Source organism: Staurois parvus, unplaced genomic scaffold (genome assembly GCF_062004578.1).
Source record: "Staurois parvus isolate SC_StPar_1 unplaced genomic scaffold, SC_StPar_1.0 ptg000334l, whole genome shotgun sequence".
NCBI lineage: Eukaryota > Metazoa > Chordata > Amphibia > Anura > Ranidae > Staurois > Staurois parvus.
In genome coordinates this window covers 7,069,657-7,093,457 of record NW_028318130.1, presented here as the reverse complement: position 1 = coordinate 7,093,457, position 23,801 = coordinate 7,069,657, and the positions used below count along the sequence as shown (strand labels likewise).

Here is a 23,801-nt window from a genome sequence, read left to right as displayed (position 1 = left end):
AAAATACCTCAAACAAGAATTGAAAGACTCTTGGCTGGCTACAAAAAGCGTTTACAAGCTGTGATACCTGCCAAAGGGGGCAGTACAAGATATTAACTCTGCAGGGTGCCCAAACTTTTGCAGACGCCATTTTTTTGTTTTCTGTTATTTTGAAAGTGTAAATAATGGAAATAAAATCTAACTTTTGTTGACATATTATAAGAATGTCTAATCTGTAATTTGTTGCCTTTTGGAGATTTTTCCATCTTTCCTTGGCTTCTTTATGCACATTAATACAAATTTTTAGCTGGGGTGCCCAAACTTTTGATCCCCACTGTATATATATATATATATATATATATATATATGTAACAGAAAAGGAGAGGAGGATGTATTATTTACATAGAAAGAGTATTGGTGCTCTCTCAGGATACAATAGGTCCTTGAACTGTATCAAGAATGTTATTGGTCTTGATGTGAATGAAGGTGACTGTGGAGCATTAAATCATAGATGTAATAAGTCATCCATTTCCTCCATAGAAACACTGTAATGATAAACCTTTCAGATCAAACTCAGGAAGGGCTCATCAACTGACTTCATGTATTGCTGGAAAGATAAGGCAATCCTGAAAGGCAGAAAAGCATGCATAAACTGATACCAGCATGTTGGGGTGTTGGGGTGATGCAGCCAATCTGTAAATTTTATATAGATGTTATCCAGGAACCCTTGGCACTCCAAACATCAAAAGGATCTCAAGGTGGAGTTAACCTGTTATCTGTAGTACAAAAGAAATATCCCCATATAGGTTTTTACAAGGACCACTGAGATCACAGGTGTATGTCTTTCACATTATCCTCAGGTTTTGGGATGCAGGCAGCGCAACGCAGTGCAGTGTTACTATGGTGACATTGTACTTCTGTGGCAGTAATCAGGTACAGTAGCTGGCTGCTCTGGCATCACTGTGTGTCAGTCATTGTCTCTCATCACTTCCAGAGCAGTAAGGTGCTACCAGACCAGTGCAGCCAGTCATTGTCTCCAATCCGCACCACACCAGTCCCGGTGTCACCGTGAGGCATTGTTCACATGTTTGATACTCTCTGAATAGCTATCCTTGTTTGGAATGCTCTTCAAAGAGCATTTGGCAGGCATTGAATTGCCTCCTCACCTCCTTCATTACCCTCATCTCACAGAAGTGCCCAACGAAAGCATCAGGGCATAAAACACCTGCCACGGCTGGGAAACAAAGCCTCTCAGCTGCTTCATGTGTATACCCCCAGCCACTGCCTCTGCAGCTAAAATGGGTAGCAGTTGGGGGACAGTAAAGCTGTGGCTCAACAGAGAGCTTTTACCTCCCTCTAATCTTACATGTCACATGTAAGGCCTCATACACACAGCGTTTTTGCAGCCACTTTTAGGGGCATCAGGCGATTTCTTTACTGCATCCAAATGGCCCACCATGTTATCCTATATGTCCAAGCACACATAAACTTTTAGAAGTTTTAAGTAGCAGTAGCATTTACCAGCAGGAAAAAAAACCCAAGGCCAGTGCATCCAGAAGCAGCAGCGTTTTGACAGAAAAAATGCCTTATCGTGTCTAAACGTGCCTAAATGCGGTTTAACATTAGGTGTGTTTAGCGCTTGAGTGTTAATTCATTTCAATGGCCAGAATAAATTGTTGTTCTGGCCAATTAAATCAATTAACACCCAAGCATGACAAGCCTGACAAGCGTCAGGCATATTTTCTGCCAAAACTCTACTGCCAAGAGGAGGAGTGTTTATAAAACTTCCTGTGTGAATGAGGCCTAATACTGCAGTCAGTCATAGTGTCTCCGATCTTTACCACACCAGTTCCAGTGTCCAAAAAATTTATTAGATATTCAGGAAATTGGATGCATAAATTATGCTCCTGGAAAGCCTGAAGGTGCTCCTTGGATTTTGGACTTCTCTGTGGACCTCTCTTGATGGGCCTGTCCACACCAGTCACAGTGTCACCATAAGACCCTGTTCGCATGTGTGGTGCTTTCTGAAGAGCTATCCATGTTTGTATTGCTCTTCAAAGGACATTTGACAAGTGGTGAGGAGGCATACTATTGTCTCCTCATCTCCTGCTTTAACCCCTTGAAACCCCGCACAAGCGCCTCCATTCACTTGAATGGGTTGCAATTGGCAGATGCTATGCCCTCCTAAACCGACAAGGGGTATAATTCCTGCCATGGCTGTGAAGCAAAGCATCATAGCCACATCATGCGTGTACCCTGGGCCACTGTCTCTGCAGCTAAATGGGGTAGGGGTTGGGGGGACAGTAAACTCACAGCTTAACCATGAGGTTTTTTTCACTCCCATTTTCCAAAAACTTGTGTCAAAAATTGACTATTTCAAAAGACTCACTATGCCTTTCAAAATATACCTTGTGGTGTTTACATTCAAATATGGGGTAATTTTGTGGGTTTTTCTTCTGTCCTAGTACTGCAGGGAGTCAAGAAATATGATAGGTAGTCAGGAAATAAGGAATGTAACTTATGCTTCATGAAAGCCCAAAGGTGCTTCTTGTAATTTGTGCCCTTATAGGCTGTGAAAAAGTCTCACACATGGCATCAACATACTAGGGAGGAGTAGCAGAATGGGATTTGATTGCAATTATGCCTGTGCTGTGTAAGAAATAACTTGTTAAATGGCCTTGTGGAAAAAAGAAAAAAAAATTTAATTTCTCCATTTTCCAAAAAAGTGTGACAAAAATTACAATTTCAGAAAACTCACCATGCCTCTTACTAAATACCTTAAACTGTCCACTTTCCAAAAATGGGATTTTAGGGATATTTGTACTGTTTTGCCATTTTAGGGCCTCAAGAAATTTACTTAGGCAGTCAGTACATCAGAATTGCTCAATTTTCAAATACATACACCATTGTTTGTAGATTCTGTAACTTTCACACAGAATAAATAATATATATCTATTTGTTTTATTTTTACTAAGGAAATGTAGCAAAATACATTTTGAGTTATTGTCATTCAAAGTGTGACAGCGCTGAAAATTGAAACATGACCTGGACTGAAGGGAGGTGAAACAAGTGATTAAAGGTTTTAACAAAGCTACTTAAAGCTTGCTAAAATCTTTCAAATACTTAATAAAAGCTTGGTGTACATACTACAAGTTGAAGTCCGTGTAAACAATGCCTTGTGGGGTTTTTTTTAGCACAGAGTATTAAGTAATGCAACTGTGTGGTAGTGAGAAAGCATAAACTGTCAGTGATCCCTAAGGACCAGGACTGAGCACCACTTTTCTAATATTTTATACTAAGTAACTCTAGGTTTTTATAATCTGGTTTATGTGGTGCTTCCCACTATCTTTTTTCTTATTAGGTTTTCAGATACACCACTTATGCTAGATGACCTAATTTGTCTAATGTGAAAATTCCAATTGTACGCATTGTTGAAATACTGCCGATGAAGGTTTAGAAGGTAGATAGCATCTCAGCAATAATTGGTTCTATATGGGAACCAGAGTTTATTGTTGAGTGTTTCATATCCTGGGCTGATGAATATTGCTGAACTGCTTTGTACTTTAGCACCCGATTCCTTATTTTTGTACCTAACCTGTTACAGTTTTATAAAACCGCTGCTCATAATAAGCCTGGTGCACTCCACCTTAAGAGCAAGTAGAACCTTGCTGGTTATTTATTTTTAGATGTTTGGTGGAGTGGTTTCAGTGACCTGGACATCCTGTTTATTTTGGCAGTTATAGGAGCTAACTTTAATAAGCTAACTATTGTTCTCTTCCTTTTTCTTTTCAGGATTGATATCTTTAAATATGTCATCTATGGTATAGCAGCTGCATTCTTTGTCTATGGAATTTTACTGATGGTGGAAGGATTCTTCACAACCGGAGCAATTAAGGATCTCTATGGGGATTTCAAAATCACAACTTGTGGCCGATGTGTAAGCGCATGGGTAAGTTTATCGTCAGAAAATCTAGTTCAATATAAAAATGCTTGTGTGTAAATTAGTGTTTACAGAGGGAGAAATCTGCGCTCAGACAACTTTTTTGTTTTTAATCTGTTATTTAATTTTTTCACAAAAAAAGGAAAAACAGTTCACAGTAAATAAGCAGATATCAACGAAAATGACAAAGTTGCAGATCCTCTGCTACATGAAGTACATACAAAAAACAAAGAAGAAAAAAAAAATGAAAAAAACAAGAGGCATTAACCATTACACATTACGGTTATAATGAGCTACATTTTCCAATAAGATAGCCCTGGTCATATATCATGGGCGTATTTCCATACACACTTTAATATACTGCAAGATAACGGTCTGATATTCAATCAGAGTACTATATCAGACCACTTTTTTTGTATAGTTTATATGATATACTGTAGCATATTCCTTAAAGCGGAGCTCCAGTCTCCTGTTAAAAAAAAAGAAAAGTCTCCTGTTAAAAAAAAGAAAAGTCAGCAGCTACAAAAGCTGTAGCTGCTGACTTCTAAATAACAGCCACTCACCTGTCCCTCGATCCAGCGGTGTGCTCACCACAGCCGGGTTCAATGGCCGTCTTCTGTCCCTGGCGCCTAGGCAGTCGGAGCGGATTGGAGTTGGTACCTGTCAAAATCAAGTACCCGATCCCCAAATGTGCCAATCCTTAACGGGGAATGGGGGGAAGAATCCTTAAAGTGGAATTTTACTTTTTGGGTGAAGCTCCGTTTTAAAGATATATATTAGAGAATATTAAAAATGAAGGCTATGACTTAAACTGTGAATTAAATGGTTCTCTGTAAAAACGATAGTAAATATTTACTTTTACAGTTTATGCCACCAAACAGTGATGTAAGAAAGAGAAATCACTGCTGGAAGAGTCTAAAGTAATCAACTCTTATGGTCCTAGGTATGCTTAGTGCTTCCTCTGTCAACACCTACATCCTTACTGTGCCTTTCAGTAATCTTGGAACACAGCTATTTGTAATGCTTGTATACCGATTGCTGCCTCTCATCTACAGAACTGCTGAAGTCAGTACTAAGATGTTCCTCCCAGCTACTGGTCAGATTCTACATGGCTTGGATGTTTGGTATGCGATTAATGATACAGGAAGCAGACCAAAGACATTACACAGCACAGGCCTCAGACAGTACTCTACTACCACCTTTCTATTGACCCCTTGAAGTGGCCTATGTGAGCTATGGCTCCGGTTGCTTTTCACTTGTTGCTTAGAATTTCTCCTAAAGCAATTCATGACCAGAGGTCAATGAAATCCAGATACATTTCTTTGTGGTTGATAAAGCTTATATTTAGTATGCTGTTTAATAAATGTCTTGCTTACGTTTTTGTATTGTAAGCTGAAAAAAGCCACAATTGTTTAAATAAATCAATTTTATGCTTAGCCATTTAATTATTTTTAGAACTTTTTAAATTAATGGATGAATACCTTTTTTAAAGTCTTCTGTATTGCACAAAAAGAGCTATAGTTTTCTGTCTGCAGTTATCAGTGTACCTTTTGGCAAGGTAAGAGCTGAGCCAGTAGCCTTGTTATGTAAACAAAAACCCATCAAATCATCATGGTTGGCTCTCATCACAGTGATCACATAATCGGGAACCAATCACTATGGTTCCTAATGGTTAGTGTGACACCAACACTGCCAGGGACAACATATTCTCAAGGAAAGGAATCTGCACTGCTGTGAGGTTCTAGTTCTATAAGATCACAAGTTGAAAGTGGTTAAAGTAAAACAAATACAATAAATAATTCCTTGCACACTTGAATTTGAATTCTTCCGCCATCCTTTTACTCCTGGAAAAAGCAGCTTACAAATAACGCACCTGAAGCCACGTATTGCATGTGTTTAAGTGCGTTTAGGTGTGTCAAGTGTTTGAGTGTTTAGGAATTCCATTGGCCAGAATAATAATTTATTCTGGCCATTGGAATGAATGCTCATGTGATAAATGTGTCTAGCGTTTAGGTGTATTTAGATGCATTTAGGGCAAGTTTAGGTGCATTCAGTGTTTTTTTTTCTGCCCAAAAGCAACTCTCCTAAACACTGGTGATGTTTTTATTGTAAATGTTCCTCTTCTAATATACCCGTAAACACCTATGTGTGCATGGAAACATAGGGGTTTATTTACTAAAGGTAAATAGGCTGTACACTCCAAGTGAACTTGGAAGTGCACTGCAGGTGCAGTGAAAGTGCAGTTGCTCTAGATCTGAGGGAAACATGCAAGGAAAATTTAAAAAATGGCATTTTTGCATGCACAGGATCGGATGAAAGAAATCAGCAGAGATTTGCCTCATTTCAGAGCTTCCCCTCATATCTAAAGCAGCTGTACTTGCAGTGCACAGTATATTTACCTTTAGTAAATCAACCCCATAGTCTAACATTAAAGTGTGTTTACAGGCAGAAAAAAATGGCCCAGTGTTCATGAGCCCTAAGTAGTAGTTGTTTGTGAGAAAGTTAAAAGTGGGTCGCACGACCTATTACTGTTCACGAAACATAACAGCTAAATGAAATGTTATGGCTAAACACTACCCTACACATAAATACTACACATACAGTATGTCAAGTCTTCATAAACACAATGTTGTGGTTCATAATACTGTAAAACAGCTGATCTAAAGGTTACCAGAGCAGGAAGGCCCATAGTTGGCCATACCAGTGGAAACGTTACATAGTTACATAGTTAGTCTGGCTGAAAAAAGACAAAAGGCTATCCAGTTCAGAAAGTAAGAAAACCTGTATAAAATATTGCTTTCCAACTCTGAAATGACAATAAGTCACTTTGTCTGACAGAGTTAAATAAGAGGGACTGAAAACAAAAAAGAAAATTGCAGAAGCGTTCTTCTGTTGAACTGCTTTCCTGAAATCGCTGCACCGATCCTGGATATTGGGCACGGGAAGCTACTTGTTTTTGTTGTTGAAATATTGATGAAATATTGTTGAAACCCTTTAAATAATCTCTTTAACATACATTTGTGTTCCACTAATAGGGTTTCTTCATCCTTAGACTTGTTTTTCTGTACATGTGAAAAACAACGAATGACATGAAATAGCTTACAGCTTTAAATGATACATCAGCAGCTCACTATGATTAGACATATCAGCTCCGATTTCTCATTGGTTGAACCATTGGATTACTGTAATGAAAAAAAAAACATTCTGAAATAAACAGGGATATTACATTTGGCCAATAACTGAGTTTATTGAGACATAGACAACTGCAAAGTATGTCTATTGCACTGTATGTATGAGATCTATTTTTATTCTGTAATAATTAAGAATAAGCTTTATCAGCTGGGGCTGCTTTCTCAAACCAATTCAGCCATCAATAGCTGATGATGCATTGATGTGTCTGAGTCTTGTATGTCAGACTATTCTTTGTCCTGTAGGCATGTGTATTATCTACCCAATTATAAATCTGCCACTGATTAATGTTGTTGTATTCCAGCTTAAAGGTTTTATTTTCACTTTATTCTGCGGTTTATATTTTACTCATGTAGAGTGAGAAAGCTCATAAGAGTCAACTAGAGTGAAATGTTCTGCATGAATAAAGTGTGAAGGGTTTTCATTAATGCCTTAGTAATTGGTGCCAAACATTGTCAGTGGATAGGCAGCAGATTCTAATTAGCAGGAACACAGATGGAGTACAGGAAATAAAGAGAGGTTCCTTCTAGATTCCAATTGGATTATGTATTGTATGAAAAAATAGGGGCTCTGTTATACAAACTAGAATTAATGCTAGTTTTAGACAATGTTGGGCTCAGGGCAGTAATCAGAATAGGGCCTTTGTCAAATCTGTCAGCATGTAGCAGCCAATAATAAGCTAAGGCCACATGCAGAAATCTACACCACAAAAAAAAAAAAACTAATCTGGCATAAAAAGCTATAATAATGAATCAATGGTCAGCAAGGCACACAGATCGGTTTTACAGACAGGAAGAATGGCACCCTGGGCATACAGACATGCATCCCCATAACAAGAGGGCTCACAACATGTAGGCAACCTGTTATTTTAATACCACAGAGCATATTTATCATGGTCAGTTAAATACTTCAGTGTGGGAACCCAAAAATGGCTTCACCCTATGATACACCAGTTTAAAGCTGATCTACTCCATGCTTTTCTGCACCCATTATGCAAATTAATGTAGATATAGATTTAAACACTATTTCAAATAAGACAATTACACTATTATTCAACAGGCAGACAGAAAATACAGGCACCTATAGGGGTGTGCACAGGCTTGAACTAGTCTCTCAAACCTTCCTGTTGTAGCTAATCAGATTGGTCCATCCATCTCTTTTTCTGAGATATAAAAGTCATCAGTTGGATTCAACTAATGTATTTCTCTAATATAATTCAGCACCCTCCAGCAACGTGCAGATCTCATGGCAGAGCTGAGGCAGTGCCTCACCAGGTCCCCATCCCTGCCACTTGTGTCCCTTGTTCCAGGGGTGGCGCAACCCCCCTCCGAAAATTTCCATCCTAGGCAAACACCTTGTTTGCCTCGCGGTAAATATACCATTGGCTGTAGGTTAAGTTACGGTCTCCATTATAGGGTCTCTTCACTTCCCGGACTGTTCCGCTCTTCTCCCTTTTAGCCATTTTATATTTTGAGCTGAAAATACATTCTTCACTTTCTTTCTTGACATCATTCAATTTGGGACATATGTGCAGGTTTATAGAACTGAAGAGGTGACTATTTTCTGAGTTAAGACAGCAGTTCCTGTTAGCTTTGTAAAAGGAATTTATTTATGCTAAATAAAACATTTTAAAATATTCTGAATACTTGCATCTATCACACTAAACAGTAATATTTTAGCAGATAATTTTTAAAGAGGAATAATTTTAGGACTTTATAATCCTACTCTTCTCGGGTCTTCCACCAGTGATCTTGGCTCCTCCCCTTCTTGGTTGTCCATTTATGTTCACATGCGCATTACCATTTTTTCGCTGTGACATTTTTTGCTGGAGGTGGATCTGATTGGCTCAACCCTGATTGGGTTGTCATGTGTGAGGGGGTGTGGTCCAGTACTCTTAAACCATTTGTGGCTTATAAATGTTGGAATAGCAGGTCTACATTTTAGCTCTGAAGAAGGGAGTGCGTCTCCCAAAATGTGTTAGCTTACCCCATCAAGGGTTTATCGATACTTTGGACTGATATTAGACTTTTCTTCTCTGTTTTTATTCCCTTTTGGTTTGTGAGTATGCATCTATATGCTTTTAAATAAATTTGTCTTTCACCACGGTAATGCACGATGAGAGTGCGCCCTGTTTTGCTTTTGTTTACCAGTACCAAGATTTCTTGATCTTCCAAGGGCTGCACCTCAACGTTTGGCATTTAAACTTATCCTAGTCTGCATGAAGATTTTAGCACTGGTTTCGTTTGTATATTTGGACTCCCGAGCTGTGTGTCTATGGAGCTGCATAGACACACACAGCGGGACTTAGTCCCACTTCCTCTTCACTGCATTTGATTGACAACAGCAGGAATCAATGGTTCCTGCTGCTGCTTGAGTCCTGTGTGAAGAGGAAGAGAGAGGAGAAGAGATGCAGCTGTACACAGCACTAGAGAAGGGAGAGCATGGAGAAAGTGAAAATGTTTTTTGTCTTTTTGCATGGAATGCATTAAAGTATAAAACGTTTGTAGGTTTTGTATCACTTTAAAGTCTAAATGAAGCTGTAGACTAGTTAATTGATTTATACAATATGCAAATAAAAATAAGCACTTCTTACAGTGTTAATGTTTTACCAAATATGGATAATGTGATACAGAGAATCTGAGGACATGTAGGAACTCAGCCACAAGTATTCTTAATTTGCCAGGAAACCTTTCTGAATTCTGATCTACTGCATTTGGCATCTAGTGCGTGTGCAGAGGAAATGCCCTGCACTGACCACACCAAGTGACAGTTACAGTACATAGATAACACCTGTACATTCTTCCTAAAGGACATTTGGCCATATTGTAATAATAATCATAATATTAATTACAGGAGGCTGGATGTCAATATACCTTGGGTTGTAGGTTTTTGGATGCACTATCCTTGGGCATATCTTGATAATTCTAGTCACGCAGTGGGACCTTTTGCTGTAAGTACTGTACTGTAAGTTATGGATCCCGTCTCTCTTATGGAGAATTTTCTATATTTTACTCATTCCTATTTACTGCTAAGCAATTAATCCATCACTGCCCAGAGTCCAAAAGGGCCAGACTTCTTCTATACCTCCAACTTCTCTACTCGAGTCAGAAGTGGAGCTACCTCCCATAGAAGAGGTAGACATTGAAAACACTGAAGATGACCCAGATCCAGCATTAGAGACCATAGAAGATTTCCCACCCCAAGCCTTTGATACACCTGATGCTTTCAGCAATATGCTTGCCAATGTAGAATTGTTCGCTTCTGCTGTGTGCAAAAGCCTTGGTATTGTTGCACCTGTTTCTCCTCAGTATCACCAAGCCCTTATGGGCACTAAGAGACCTACATGGTCAAAACAGATATTTCTTATTCATGAATAAATAGAATGGACAATTTATGACAAGTGGGTTTCTAATGAAAAGCTTTTCACCCCTCTGAGAATCATTACTGGGTTATATCCAGTGGAAAAAGAATTAACTTGTAAACAAACATCTTAAAGTGTCAATAGAAGATGTTCCTTCATTTAGGGACTCTGCAGACAGGACATTTCAGAAGCTTTTAAAGGCTTAAACTCCTTACTCTTGCAGGTCAAGCCCTGCAACCAGCTATTGATGCAATTTTTGTTTGTCAGACTACAACTGATTAGACTAGGGCAATGAACAATCAACAGAATCCACCTAGAAGGAAATCGTGTGGAACACTTAACAAACACTGCCTTTCGCTTTACTTTTCTGTGCTGATGCCCTTGAACAAGTCATGACACATATTTCCAGAATGGCGCTCATTTCTTTTCATATGTTCAGAATTCAGCCCTTTTTTTGATAGACCAAGCCCCAGTGGGCGGGGTGAAACGTGTCAGAGGGCATGACCAGTACAGTGGCTGAAGCCATTTCTCAACATTGTACTCCTGGTGTCGGTTGAGCAGCATCCATCCCTTCACTTGTATTGGCTGACACTGCAGTCGCTTGGACTCATGCTCCCCACTTCTCACTTGCTGGTGGAGTGATCCTTTTCCTGCCATCCATAGCTTGGAGCGGCACCATAAGGTATACTTTTCACTATGCCCATGGGACTTAGTCATAGTGGTGGCCTCTCTTTGTGTTCTGCTAATGGTGTCTCCAAAAAGACTCCCTGCTTCTCGGTCCAATAATGCCAGGTGGATAAGACAACTCATTATTAGAGCTTAAAACTCTAAAAGATATGGTACCTCCAGTACCTTTACATGCTTGCTGCATCACATCAGTGGGTGGGTCCTGGGCTTTCTGCCTTCTGTTGCCTTCTGTTGCTCAGCTTTGTAAGACTGCAACCTGGTCTTCAGTTCACACATCCCCTAAGTTCTAATAGGTGGATATCATGACCTTTGTGGATGCAGGTTTTGGCCACAAGGTTCTTTCAGCAGCACTGTAAGATGGGTCTTTTTACCCTTTTCTCTCTTGTTGGGCCCTTTGGCACAGTTCTGGTTGCCTTGTTGTTTCCCACTCTTCTGATTCATTGTTTGGGGATGTCCCAGGATTTATGAATACACAGCCTGTGTCTTGTACTTTCGGATTAACTGCCTCCCGCCCGCCATATTAGGTAATGATGGGCGCAAGGCGGTTCTCTCGTTCTGGGAGGACGTCATATGACGTCCTCCCACTCTAACCGTGCATGCGCGGCGATCGGTGGTGCACTGTGTCCCAGCGGATCACCGATCAACAGAAAGAGCCAAAGATGTCGGCTTGGTCATGTGATCAGCTATGTCCAATCGCAGCTGATCACATATAAATAGGGAAATGCCGTTTATTGGCATTTCTCTCCTCTCGAGCTGTCACGCTGACAGCTCGAGAGGAGTGGAGAGCTGGTAATCGGCATTCCTCAGAGGGGACATCTACACTGATCATCAGGGCACTGATGATCAGTGTTCCCTGATGATCAGTGTAGCCCCAGCAGTGCCACCTGTCAGTGCCCATCAATGCCAGCTGTCATTGCCCATCAATGCCACCTGCCAGTGCCCATCAGTGCCTCATCAATGTCACATATCAGTGCCTACCAGTGCACATCAATGCCACATATCAGTGTCCATCTGAGCTGCCTTTCAGTGTCACCTATCAGTGACAGTCAGTGCCACCTATCAATGCCAGTCAGTTCCTCCTATCAGTGCTGCCAATCAGTACTACCTATCAGTGCCAGTCAGTGCCGCCTATCAGTGCCCATCAGTGCTGCCTATCAGTGCCAGTCAGTGCCACCTAACAGTGCCAGTCAGTGCCACCTAACAGTGCCAGTCAATGCCGCCTATCAGTGCTGCCTATCAGTGCCATATATGAGTGCTGCCTTTCAGTGCCCATCAGTGATGCCTGTCAATGCCCATCAGTGCCACCTACTAGTGCCTCCTCATCAGTGCCACCTATCAGTGCCCATCATTGCAGCCTATCAGTGCCCATCACTACAGCCACATTAGCGCACATCAGTGAAGGAGGAAAATCACTTATTTACAAACTTTTATAACAAAAACTAAGAAAAAACATTGTTTTGGTTTGTTTAGCAAAAATAAAAAACACATAGGTGATTAAATACCACCAAAAGAATGCTCTATCTGTCTCAAAAATAAAAAAAAAATTTCATACGGGTACAGTGTTGCATGACCGCTCAATTGTCATTCAAAATGTGACAGCGCTGAAAGCTGAAAACTGGCCTGGGCAGGAAGGGGGTATAAGTGCTTGGTAGGCAAGTGGTTAAGATAAAAAGAATTTTGGATTTTACCTCTAAATTCTGTATCATGAAATACAGTACAGGACACAGGATACCTCCCCTGTTCCTATGCATTACTTGAGGTCTTTTGGAGTGGGGTAGGGTTATAGATAAATGTCCTTGAGATGGGGGGGGGGGGGGTTTGCTAGTGTCTAATCACCTGAAGATAACAGCCTATAACTGAGGGTCTTTGAATATCCAGCCTGTGTCTTGTAGTCTTGTACTGTACTCCAAGATACTAAATTTACAAGTAAATCGATATTCATTTTTTTTATACAGTTATGCATCAATGAATACATATTAACTTTTTTCCAGAAAATACTGTCAGAAAAAATTGTGAATTTACAGGAATGCATTGCAATTTCTTTATGGTGATCATTTTGAAAATTAGCATTTTCTGAATAGTATTGTGTCGAGCACAAAATCTGTGTCTGTCATTTCTCTCCAATGAGAATCCTTCAAATGCAAACAGATATAACCTACCTCCCCAGAACCTTTGTATTTTTTCCATGCTTTGTTATAGTGAACCAGGCCATCTCACATTATAAAATGTCTTGCTAGTAATTTGGTGCTGTGAGAGAACCTGATTCTGAGCTTGTGGATGTATAGACATTTCCCAAAGTTTGTCTATAGTAGGTTGCTTGTCTACTGATTAAGTAGAACAGCACAGATTCTTGGAAAAAAGCTACAGTCTTGTACATAAACATGTGCAAGAACCTGAAGGAATATGAGCCCTTATATGTAATTTAATAACGTTTTATGTTATAATGTTTAAATGTATTTGCACTGCAGAGAACAGTTCTGTTGTGCAGCATGCAGTAACCAACAGCCAGCTATCAAGTTTCAATTTATTGCAGGCAGATAAGTAAAAGGTTGCTTGGAAAATGATACTGCACTGTAAACTGAATAAAAATAAATGTGTTGGTTTATTTTGTAGTTTATTATGCTGACGTACCTCTTCATGCTTGCCTGGCTTGGAGTCACAGCTTTTACCTCACTACCGGTTTACATGTACTTCAATCTTTGGACTGTTTGTCGAAATGCCACTGTAGTTGGTGATGCAAATTTTTGTTTGGACCTTCGTCAGTTTGGTATGTACTATTTTTCTTACAATTAGAAAGACAGTCAAAACCAGGGGCGGACTGACAGCTCATGGGGCCCTCGGGCAATAGTGGATCATGGGGCCCCTGTGTCCTCACCCACACTCAAACCACACCCACAAAAGCCTATGAAAGGTACCAGGGGCATCTCATGGGGCCCCCTACTGACCCCAGGCCCTCGGGCAGTGCCCGAGTTCCCCAATGGTCAGTCCGTCCCTGGTCAAAACGTGCATGATCTGATTTTTTTTTTAGATCTGTTTATAGAGCATTCACTTCATTCAAAGCACTTGCAACCATCATTATAATTTTTTTATGTGAACTAGCTGAAAGTTATAATGGACACTTTGTTATGAAATGTAATGAATCATGCGGAAAAAATGGTAAGATGAATATACTTCTGTGCACATACTATGAAAACTGGGAAAAGTATTGGTTTTCTATCTATTTAGTTTAGCGGGAAGTCTGTTTAAGTGTTCCTAAACCCACAACAGTAAAATCAGTCTATATATGCAGTAAAGCATGCTTGTTATACTCACAGTGGAACTTAAGGGGTTAAATGACGGGGGTTAAAAAGGATGTTTGATCCTCTCTTCTCTGATCCTCCCCTTCTTCCATGTTCCCCATTTCATCTCCTGATAGAACACGTCCTCGGGGGCACTCTGCACATGCTCAGTTTGGTGTGTACTGCTAGATAGTTTTTTGTTTTTCTTGGGAGGGTGCATGTGATCAGCACAGAGCCAATCAGCACTGTCCAGACAGACGGTCAGGGGTTATGCAATCTCATAGTGCAGTGAGAGGAGAATGACAACTCCTACAAGCTTTAACCAGTGCTCAGCTGGACACTGATAGAAGACACAAAACTATTCTAACTGCTGATGAGAAAAGGTATTTAGCAGTTTATATTAATAAAATAATACATATAATAATTGCTTCTTTCAAGGTAAGTCTTTCATAATGTGCTAGAATGCCATGCTTACTAGCACACTATGATAATCTATGTTTATTTGCACTATTTCATATCACAAGGAATGCATCACTCTAGTTGTGTTGTGTAAGTGTGCATTTCTGGAATCAATGCAAACCTCTCCCTGTTTTATCCCTTTAAATACACCAGTAGTACTGTAAAATAATAGCTGATGTACCTTCCTCCTTGACATGGCAACACAAGTGTATTTTTATCTCAGAATTTCTAAGCACTTGGTGTCAACCCACCCTACCTAATTTCCAATGAACTACAAAGAACACAAACCTCCCCTAACTCTTTCCCTTCCGTATATCCATAACCCATCCTGTTGATAGGTAGAGAGAACTCGAAGTTAAATCAAAATCATGTATTTTTCGTATTTTTTAACAGATATAGTAGAACACCTTAAATGGTATGGTTAACAGACCAAAAAAGGAGAAAATAAAAGAAGAATATTGTTCGGGTTTACATACACTTTGAAGCCATAGAAGCATTTTGGGCTCAATGCAGTGACCAAGATTATGTGTGCTACTATTCATATGTCTGGCCAAATACAGTTTTGTTCAAAAGTTTGCACACCCTGGCAGAAATTGTGAAATGTTGGCATTGATATTGAAAATATGACTGATCATGTCAAAAAATGCTCTTTTATTGAAGGATGATGATCATATGAAGCCATTTATTATCAAATAGTTGTTTGGCTCCTTTTAAATCATAATGATAACAGAAATCACCCAAATGGCCATGATCAAAAGTTTACATACCCTGGAATGTTTGGCCTTGGTATAGACACACAAGGTGACCTACACGGGTTAAAATGCCATTTAGAGGTTATTATCTCACATCTGTGGCTTTTAAATTGCAATTAGTGTCAGTGTATAGTCAATGAGTCTGTTAGCTCTTAATTAGAAGCACTGACTAGGCTAGATAATGAGCCATGGGAACCAGAAAAGAACTGCCAAAAGTCATGCGTAACAAGGTAATGGAACTTTATAAAGATAGAAATGGATATAAAAAGATGTCCAAAGCCTTAAATATGCCAATCAGCACTGTTAAATGACCTATTGAGAAGTGGAAAGTTCATAGATCTCTTGATACCAGGCCAAGTACAGGTAGACCAAGAAAGATTGCAGCCACAACTGCCAGAAGAATTGTTCAGGATACAAAGGGAAACTCATAGGTAACCACAAGAAAAATACAGGCTCCTCTGGAAAAATACATTGTGGTTGTTTTGAAGGAGCACACTTAAACAAAAATGAGCTGCATGGTGGAGGTGCCAGAAAGAAGCCTTTACTGCATCAATGACACAAAAAAAGGCCTGGTTAGACATGTCAAGGTGTTGTCAGGCATATTGTAACTGGCATTTGTGGCATTGGTGCAGTAAAAGATTCTTTCTGGCACCTCGACCAAACAGCTCATTTTTGTTCAAGTATCACCATATTGTACTCCTTAAAAACAACCACACCATCTTTTTCCTGAGCAGCCTGTATTCCTTTTGAATATGGGATGGGTAAAGCGAGCGCTCATAAATCAGCTGCTAGAACACTCCAAGGAATCACTAAACCTCATAACATGAATAATAAATAATATAGTGCAGCACTGTAATACTGATATACAAATAGAGAGATATAAGTAAATAAAAGTTCATAGAGTTCCTTATACAATGTAAAGTGGTTGCAAGCGAAAGTGCTGTGAAGACTTCCTCAGCATTAGATAAGTGACTGGAACCATATAGATAAAATGCGCACTCACCGACCGCGCATTAAAATGCGCATGTATGCAATTATTTATCCAGATAGTCGGCCAGGCATATGGATCAGCCAAACGTATAGGTCATCCCTCTCAGGTAAAACGTCAGCCTTGGGTGCAGTGATATGCTTCTAGGTCCAGAGAGCCTTCTTGCCCAGTGTGTTAAGATAGGATAAGTTCCCTCTCCTGGTTGCAAGGTACCCTAGGAATTGGCTGCTGTGAATCTGGAACCCTCAATCGATATCCGAGCGTAACAACGTAATTCCCGCTAAGCCGAGAGCTCCAAGGGACGCCTCTTCCTCACCGATCGTCTGCTACAAGATGGATGTATTTCTTTTGAGGTTGCCTGTGGGTTTTTGTTTGAATTCCAGACAATTCTTCTGTCAGTTATGGCTGCAATCTTTCTTGGTCTACTTGACCTTAGCTTGGTATCAAGAGATCCCCAAACTTTCCACTTCTTAATAGGTGATTTAACAGTACTGATTGGCATATTCAAGGCTTTAGACATCTTTTTATGTCCTTTTCCATCTTTATAAAGTTCCATTACCTTGTTACACTGGACTTTTGCCAGTTCTTTTCTGATCCCCATAGCTCAGTATCTAGCCTAGTCAGTGCTTCCACGTAAGAGCTAACAAACTCATTGACTATTTATACACTGACACAAATTGCAATTCAAAAAGCCACAGATGTGGGACATTAACCTTTAATTGGCATTTTAACCCGTGTGTGTCACCGTGTGTGTCTGTACCAAGGCCAAACATTCCAGGGTATGTAAACTTTTGTTCAGGGTCATTTGGGTGATTTCTGTTATCATTTTGATTTAAAAAGGAGCCAAACAACTATTTGATAATAAATGGCTTCATATGATCATCATCCTTCAATAAAAGATCATTTTTGGCATGATCAGTCATATTTTCAATATCAATGCCACAATTTCACAATTTCTGCCAGGGTATGCAAACATTTGAGCACAACTGTATGTATCATCAAAATGTCCCTAAAAAAAGAAAAAGGCTGTGCTTGTTGTTATAATTCCCTTAATTTATAGATATATACTGTAATGTGTAAAATGGCTGTCTTTTAATTCAAGATCTTGTCATTTTGTAAATCAAAGAACGATTTCTTTCAGCAAAAAATGATCTACATTACTGAATGAAAAAGACTATTGTACAGAAAGGCCTATGTATCTTTGATGTTCAATATTTCAGGTCAGACTGGCTTTTCTGTCTGCCTTCGTGCTCTGAGCCACTGTCCCTGGATAAGGGCACAAATGTATATTTTTTTCCTCTAATGTGTAACTCCAGTAGTCTTCTGTGATTTAGTTTCCAGGTCAGAAGTTCCTGTGAACATTATTATAACTGCTTTTGTTCATTTCAAATATAGATGGCTTTTATTACCGACAGATGATTACGGGTACTTGTAAAAGCTATATATTTTTGTAGGGAAGCACACAGTGCCACATTATATCACAGAGGGACACAATAAAAGGTCTTGTGCTTGGCTATGTATCATATTCTTTAAGAAGTGTGTACCATACATTATGATTTCCTGACCTAAGGACTACATCATTCACTGAAGATTATATTGTGATATAAATCCACAAACATTATACTGCATAGGTAGTGTCTAATAAACTGTGCATTTATAAAACTTCACTTATTGTATACCCCTTCACCTAAGTCTGCATTTGTTGATCTGAATTCAAATGAATTAAGTACACACGTCTTATCAGAGACATCTCTCTGGAAGATGTGCCGAGGAGCAGAGAGCCCACACATACAGGACAGCTATGAATTGTCTAGAGGAGATCAATGCCACTGACATGGATCTCAAAGGTACAATAATAGATGTTTGGAACCTGAAATACTTTACAACTTTTAGAGTTATATTGGGAATGCTTGTAGATATGTTAAAATAGAACAGCTTTTACTTAACTTCCATATGACTATTAGCTATTCACATTCTGCCAGACCTAAAAGATGTCAGGATAAAGAATCCCTCTTGCAACATGCTGGAATTGCACTGATTCTGTTTGCTTCTGTATTCTAGGCATTGTACCAATCGGTGAGGAAAAGAAACTGTGTACCCCATCTGAAACCTTCCTGAGGATGTGTGAATCTACTGATGTGAGTTGTATATTCTTTTCCACATGACTCTAACACCTTACTTTTTACTGATTAAGGCAGACCTGCTGAATGAAAATAGCAAGTATAATTTAATAAGGTATTCAAATGCTGTCTTAAACAAGTTAGGAACAGGTCAGGATTCATTCTGTTACATAATATTAAAGATACACAAATATGAAGCCTATCATCTGGAGCATTGCAAGTATTACTATATATTATATACATATTCTATAGGCTTGCAGAGTAACTCCACTTTTGTTATGAAAAAAAAAAAAAGAAAGGTAATCCATGTATATTGCAGGGATTTAAACAAACTTTGTTGCAGATCCGTACCTGTTTCTGCTCTAAAGAAAAAGCTGTTTGTTCTTTTATGTCTTTCGGATACTGATTCTGAATATGAGCGACTTTTTCATGATTTTTTAGCTGGTGCACTTGCAATATTCCAGTGAGGAAAGCTGCAAGGTCTTGAATCACTTTAGAAGTGATTTACCTTTTAGGAGCTTCTCACCAAAAATATGTTTCTGTAAGAGAGCATGCCTATAATCTGACTTGTATCTAAGTGCAGATTTCTGGGCAAATCAGTGAGCCAATCACACAAGCAGGAAAGTACATTTATAGAGGTGTTCCGTACACCTACTGTGTACAGAAGCCGCTCAGTGCTGCGGATTGAAAAGGTAAGGTCATTTTGATAACATTAAGTTAAAATATGAGTCGCAATTATATACACTATATTATTTTTTTTTAATTTGATATATTCATTGCCCACAAAAGTGGAGTTACCCTTTAGAAGTTAGTAAAAAGTTAACATTTAGAATTTTATGTAATATTTTTGTCTGGAAGTTTAAAGCATATTTAAACCAACAAAAATATTGCAGCTTACCAGTCCTTACCAAATGTGGTAGCTGGTTTAGTTTTCATTTTTCTTTTTTTTTCTTTTATTGTAATGTAATGATCCTATCAGTAAAGTTGCCCATACAGTAATTTTTTTTTCCGTTCAGCAACGGATTCCTCCATCCCTGCTATACAGAGTCGATGGTGAAATCTCCAACTCCGGCTACTGTATTTTGATGATCCTTTGATTTTTAAATAGAGAGACATTGGGCGGGGGGGGGAGGGGGGAGCAGATAGGGCCAACCACTTAGCGAATTTTATCCGGTTCATCATGAACCGGGCTAAATTCAAACAGTGTATAGCCTGCTTAGCACATTTCCTGTCCTAAAGTGCCAACACCCACTCACTTTACTGTATGTATGGGAGAGCAGCATTGTCTTCCTAGGACAGGACTACAAACAGGTCATCCTCTCTTTTACCTGTCTTGCCTAAGGTTTTGAATGCATAAAGGTAAAAAACCCTTCAGTTTTCAGCTCCCCCCTCAGCCCCCCCAATACTTACTTGAACCTGTGCACAAGAGTGTCAGCTCTCCCTGGTCTGGCCATTGGCTTCTGCTGCTGTCAATCATAGCCAGTGAGGAGGGCATGGGAGGCAGAGCCTAGCCACACTCTGTATGCTTTATGGACATACAGAGCCGGCTTGTTTGTGTTTTTAGTTCAATTCACAGGGAGTTACAATGACTCTACATTTCTATCAGGATCAACAGACCTTTTCTGTACTTGTTTAGTTTATTTTGTATATACAGTATGTAAATCCAGTTAGTGTAATTTAAATTATATCTTTGGGGTTAATGTAAAAAATGTTTGCTCCTGTGTACAGCATTGAAAAATATGGAAATTGATGCAGGCTCCGTTTTCCGTTTTATGTAGCACTGTACGTAAGCGTACATCATTGCTACGCTTTTAACTTTATGGGACAAATTGGAAACTATGGACTCTTTCTAAGGCTGACAGGTTGTAGGGTATTATAGCAGTCCTTATGCTGTTAGCAAAGGGTTCCTTGAATGCAAAACATGCCTCTGAAAAGAAGACTGCCTACATTAACCTTTCCAGTGGCCTGTGTCTTGAAAAGCTACTGCTCCTCTGCTCACCTGCTGGGGAAACGGGTATTCTACCCATCTGGCTGGTTGAATACTTGAAGAGAAGCAAGCTGTTAGGAAGGTGTGTATGTGCAATCTTATTTTTGCAGGCATCTTTTACATTCAAGTGACCCTGTGCTGACAAAATACATTGACATGATCAATCCCGTTGCTCGATGGCACCAAATGGCAGCTCTGCTTTCTTTCCGCTACTGAGGAAAACAAGGGGGAAGGAGTCACCCAGTGATGTAATTGACCATATATAGACATCCCTTGATTTGGTCAGTGACATCATAAGTGGGCAGTGTCACCTGGTGATAAATTTTTGGTTTCAGGTCTACATACGCATGTGATGTAACCACAAGAGAACTGCAAGAAATAAAAAATAGGGGAGAGAGAGGAGGGTCTAGTTAGGAGAAAAAAAAAATGAGAGAGGTAGCATGGAGCTAGCAAAAAGCATACAGGTACATTTTTATAAGGAATAAGAAGGCAAGAGACATTGGTCAAGACATATTAAAGCAGTAGATTGGCATCGATCATGAGAAAGAGAGGCAGGGAAAACACAGTATGGAAGAGAGATGTTAAAAACAGGGAGCAAGGAGTATAAAAGAGGAAGGTGTATGACTGAGAAAGGAAGGATGTAAAAGGTAAGTGATAGGGAATAGGCTTTATGAAAGAGAAGTAGGAACCATGAGGATGGTATGTGGAAGAGCTCCAATCAAAAAAAAATAATAAATAAATAAAAGTCAGCAGCTACAAAAACTGTAGCAGCTGACATTTGAAAAACAGCCAGTCACCTGTCCCAGGATCCAGCGATGTACTAGCTGGGTACACCGGTGCCAGCATCTTAAGTTTGGGCACCTGGCTGTGACAGCTTGCGGCTTCACAGTCCAATGCTCACTGCACGTGTGTGAGTTGCTCTGAGCCTTGTGAATGGTCTCATAGTCTTCTGGGACCTGTCACATGCCCCAGAAGACTGTGGGGAGGAAAGAGGTGGGGACAACTTCCGCTTCTGATATCCTAGGAAATCGCAGTAAAAGTGTCAAAAAAGTGTAAATTTCTCAAGGAGAGCAGGGAACCAGTACTTAAAGCGGAACTTCCCCTTTTGGATGGAGCGCTGCTTTACAGTAAGTCCTGGTTTAAGAGGACATGTAGAAAACCTGTATTCATGTGCTGTAGTTTAGTTGTAGACACTATTGAAGTTTTTTCTTCCTCTATGTATATTGCATTGTATGCTTTATTACTATTTTTTTTTTTTTTTACAGCTGAACATGACATTCCATCTCTTTATTGTTGCCTTGGCTGGTGCTGGAGCTGCAGTTATTGCTATGGTAAGGCAACCTTTTGACAAAGCTACAAGGGAATTATTTTGTATCAGCATATTTTATATTGTATGAAATATAATAGAATAACTTTTGAAATATTTAAAAATAAATATTTTAAATAATCCATGTAAGTCTAATTAAAGTAACATTAAAGCTTCTCTTTTCGATTAAAATACCAAACAGGTTATACTTACCTGCTCTGTGCAATGCTTTTGCACAGAACAGCCCCTATCCACAATTGTTTATGCTATGTTATTTCTATATTTAATAAATTTTTTTCATTAAAGCGGAGTTACCCTTTAACATTTTAAACACACACAATGTACCCCTGAATCTAATACTAACATAAACCTACCCTTAACATGGTCCTTCATAACGTAATCCTACATTAGCATATTTAGTGTTTTGGTTTCTGAAATTACCAGTCCGAGACCAAGATCTAGGCACTATAAACGAATTATTGGTCACAAGTCCTCCTAATTATTCAAATAAACATTATTTTACATTTAAACCCACAGACAAAATAGATTATGATAGCTTTCTTTATTGAATGTAATAAAATGTGAGTGCCTGAGATCCTTTCCCATGAAATAAATTAATTCAATAAATCAATATTTGGTAGAAAATATATCTGGTAAATATGTCACCAGTGTTGAACTGCAAAGTGTCCCTTCCTAAAGTCAATCAGGTACAGTCAAGGCTGTACTGGCCATGCTAGAAACCCATTATTCTGTTCCTATGATAATCATACCAGAGGATATTTTCCATTTCTGTAAATTAAAATCTTGAGCTCATTGTACATACAGTATTTAAAATATTCTTTCTGACATTTCCTTAAATACTTCATACGTTTTTCTTAATAGTAAGGAAATACAGTACGTTTCCCAAGCACTTTATCATTCTCACTCATCTAAGGCGGAAAATATTCATTTGTTCACAGTTCAGCATAGTTTTTACTTCTCAGTTTAACATATCCATTTTGGTATATACAGGTTTTGTTGTAAATTTACCATTTATTAAAGTGGTTTTCAAGTACAAAATGTCTTTGCAAAGGCAACTAGTTCAGCTTTCTGCATCACCACAAATGTGACCTCATGTTTTGCTGGAAAGCCTCTGGCTCCGGAAGCTGATATAATGGTCACTCTATTTAGATTTAGTGGCACTGTATGAACACCGCTGCTAATAAGTGTATGCTGAAGAATGACTGAATTCATAGAGTGCTTGTGCGTTTACTTGGAGGATGTGAGTTTTGCTAACCCAAGGAACATTGTGGTAGGTAGACTTGTCTGCATTATTAAACTGAGTAGTCTTTGGCATGTATCCAGCTTTATGCAGGAGAGTCAGTCCATAGAGTGTCCATAATAGTGTTTGGTCAATATTTGTAAACATTTTTAGGATATTAAAGTGTGTTAAAGTGGAACTTTTGTCAGAAATGTAAGTTCTGATAGACCACTTCAGGCTGGCCCCCTTTGCAGGCATAGCTATGTAAAACATTAAAAATAAGTGCCTATCCATTATTACACTGTCTCACCTTGTTCTGCACATGCCCAGTTGCTCTTTATTTTTAGGCACTGTGCCAAAAATCAGAGCCACTAGAGGCAGATCTACTGACAGTCTAAAGATTTATTGCTGCTCAGGGGCTTTGAGCTTCAGCAAAATGGCAACCCCCAGCAAGAAGAAATAGGAACAATGCTGGAGGCAATTTACAGCACACCCTCATTTTGGTAGCATAATTA

At 39.2% G+C, this 23,801-nt stretch overlaps 1 protein-coding gene across 2 annotated transcripts in view; it reads left to right on the top strand.

Annotated features, from left to right (window-relative positions):
* The window catches only part of GPM6A (glycoprotein M6A), a 335,676-nt gene that overhangs the window by 294,171 nt on the left and 17,704 nt on the right, over positions 1 to 23,801 (top strand). For both annotated transcript variants that reach the window (XM_089684046.1, XM_089684045.1), the window contains exons 3-6: positions 3,772 to 3,928; positions 13,770 to 13,923; positions 18,695 to 18,771; positions 22,006 to 22,071. In XM_089684046.1, the coding sequence (XP_089540172.1) occupies positions 3,772 to 3,928; positions 13,770 to 13,923; positions 18,695 to 18,771; positions 22,006 to 22,071 (454 nt within the window). The remainder of the gene's footprint in view (positions 1 to 3,771; positions 3,929 to 13,769; positions 13,924 to 18,694; positions 18,772 to 22,005; positions 22,072 to 23,801) is intronic.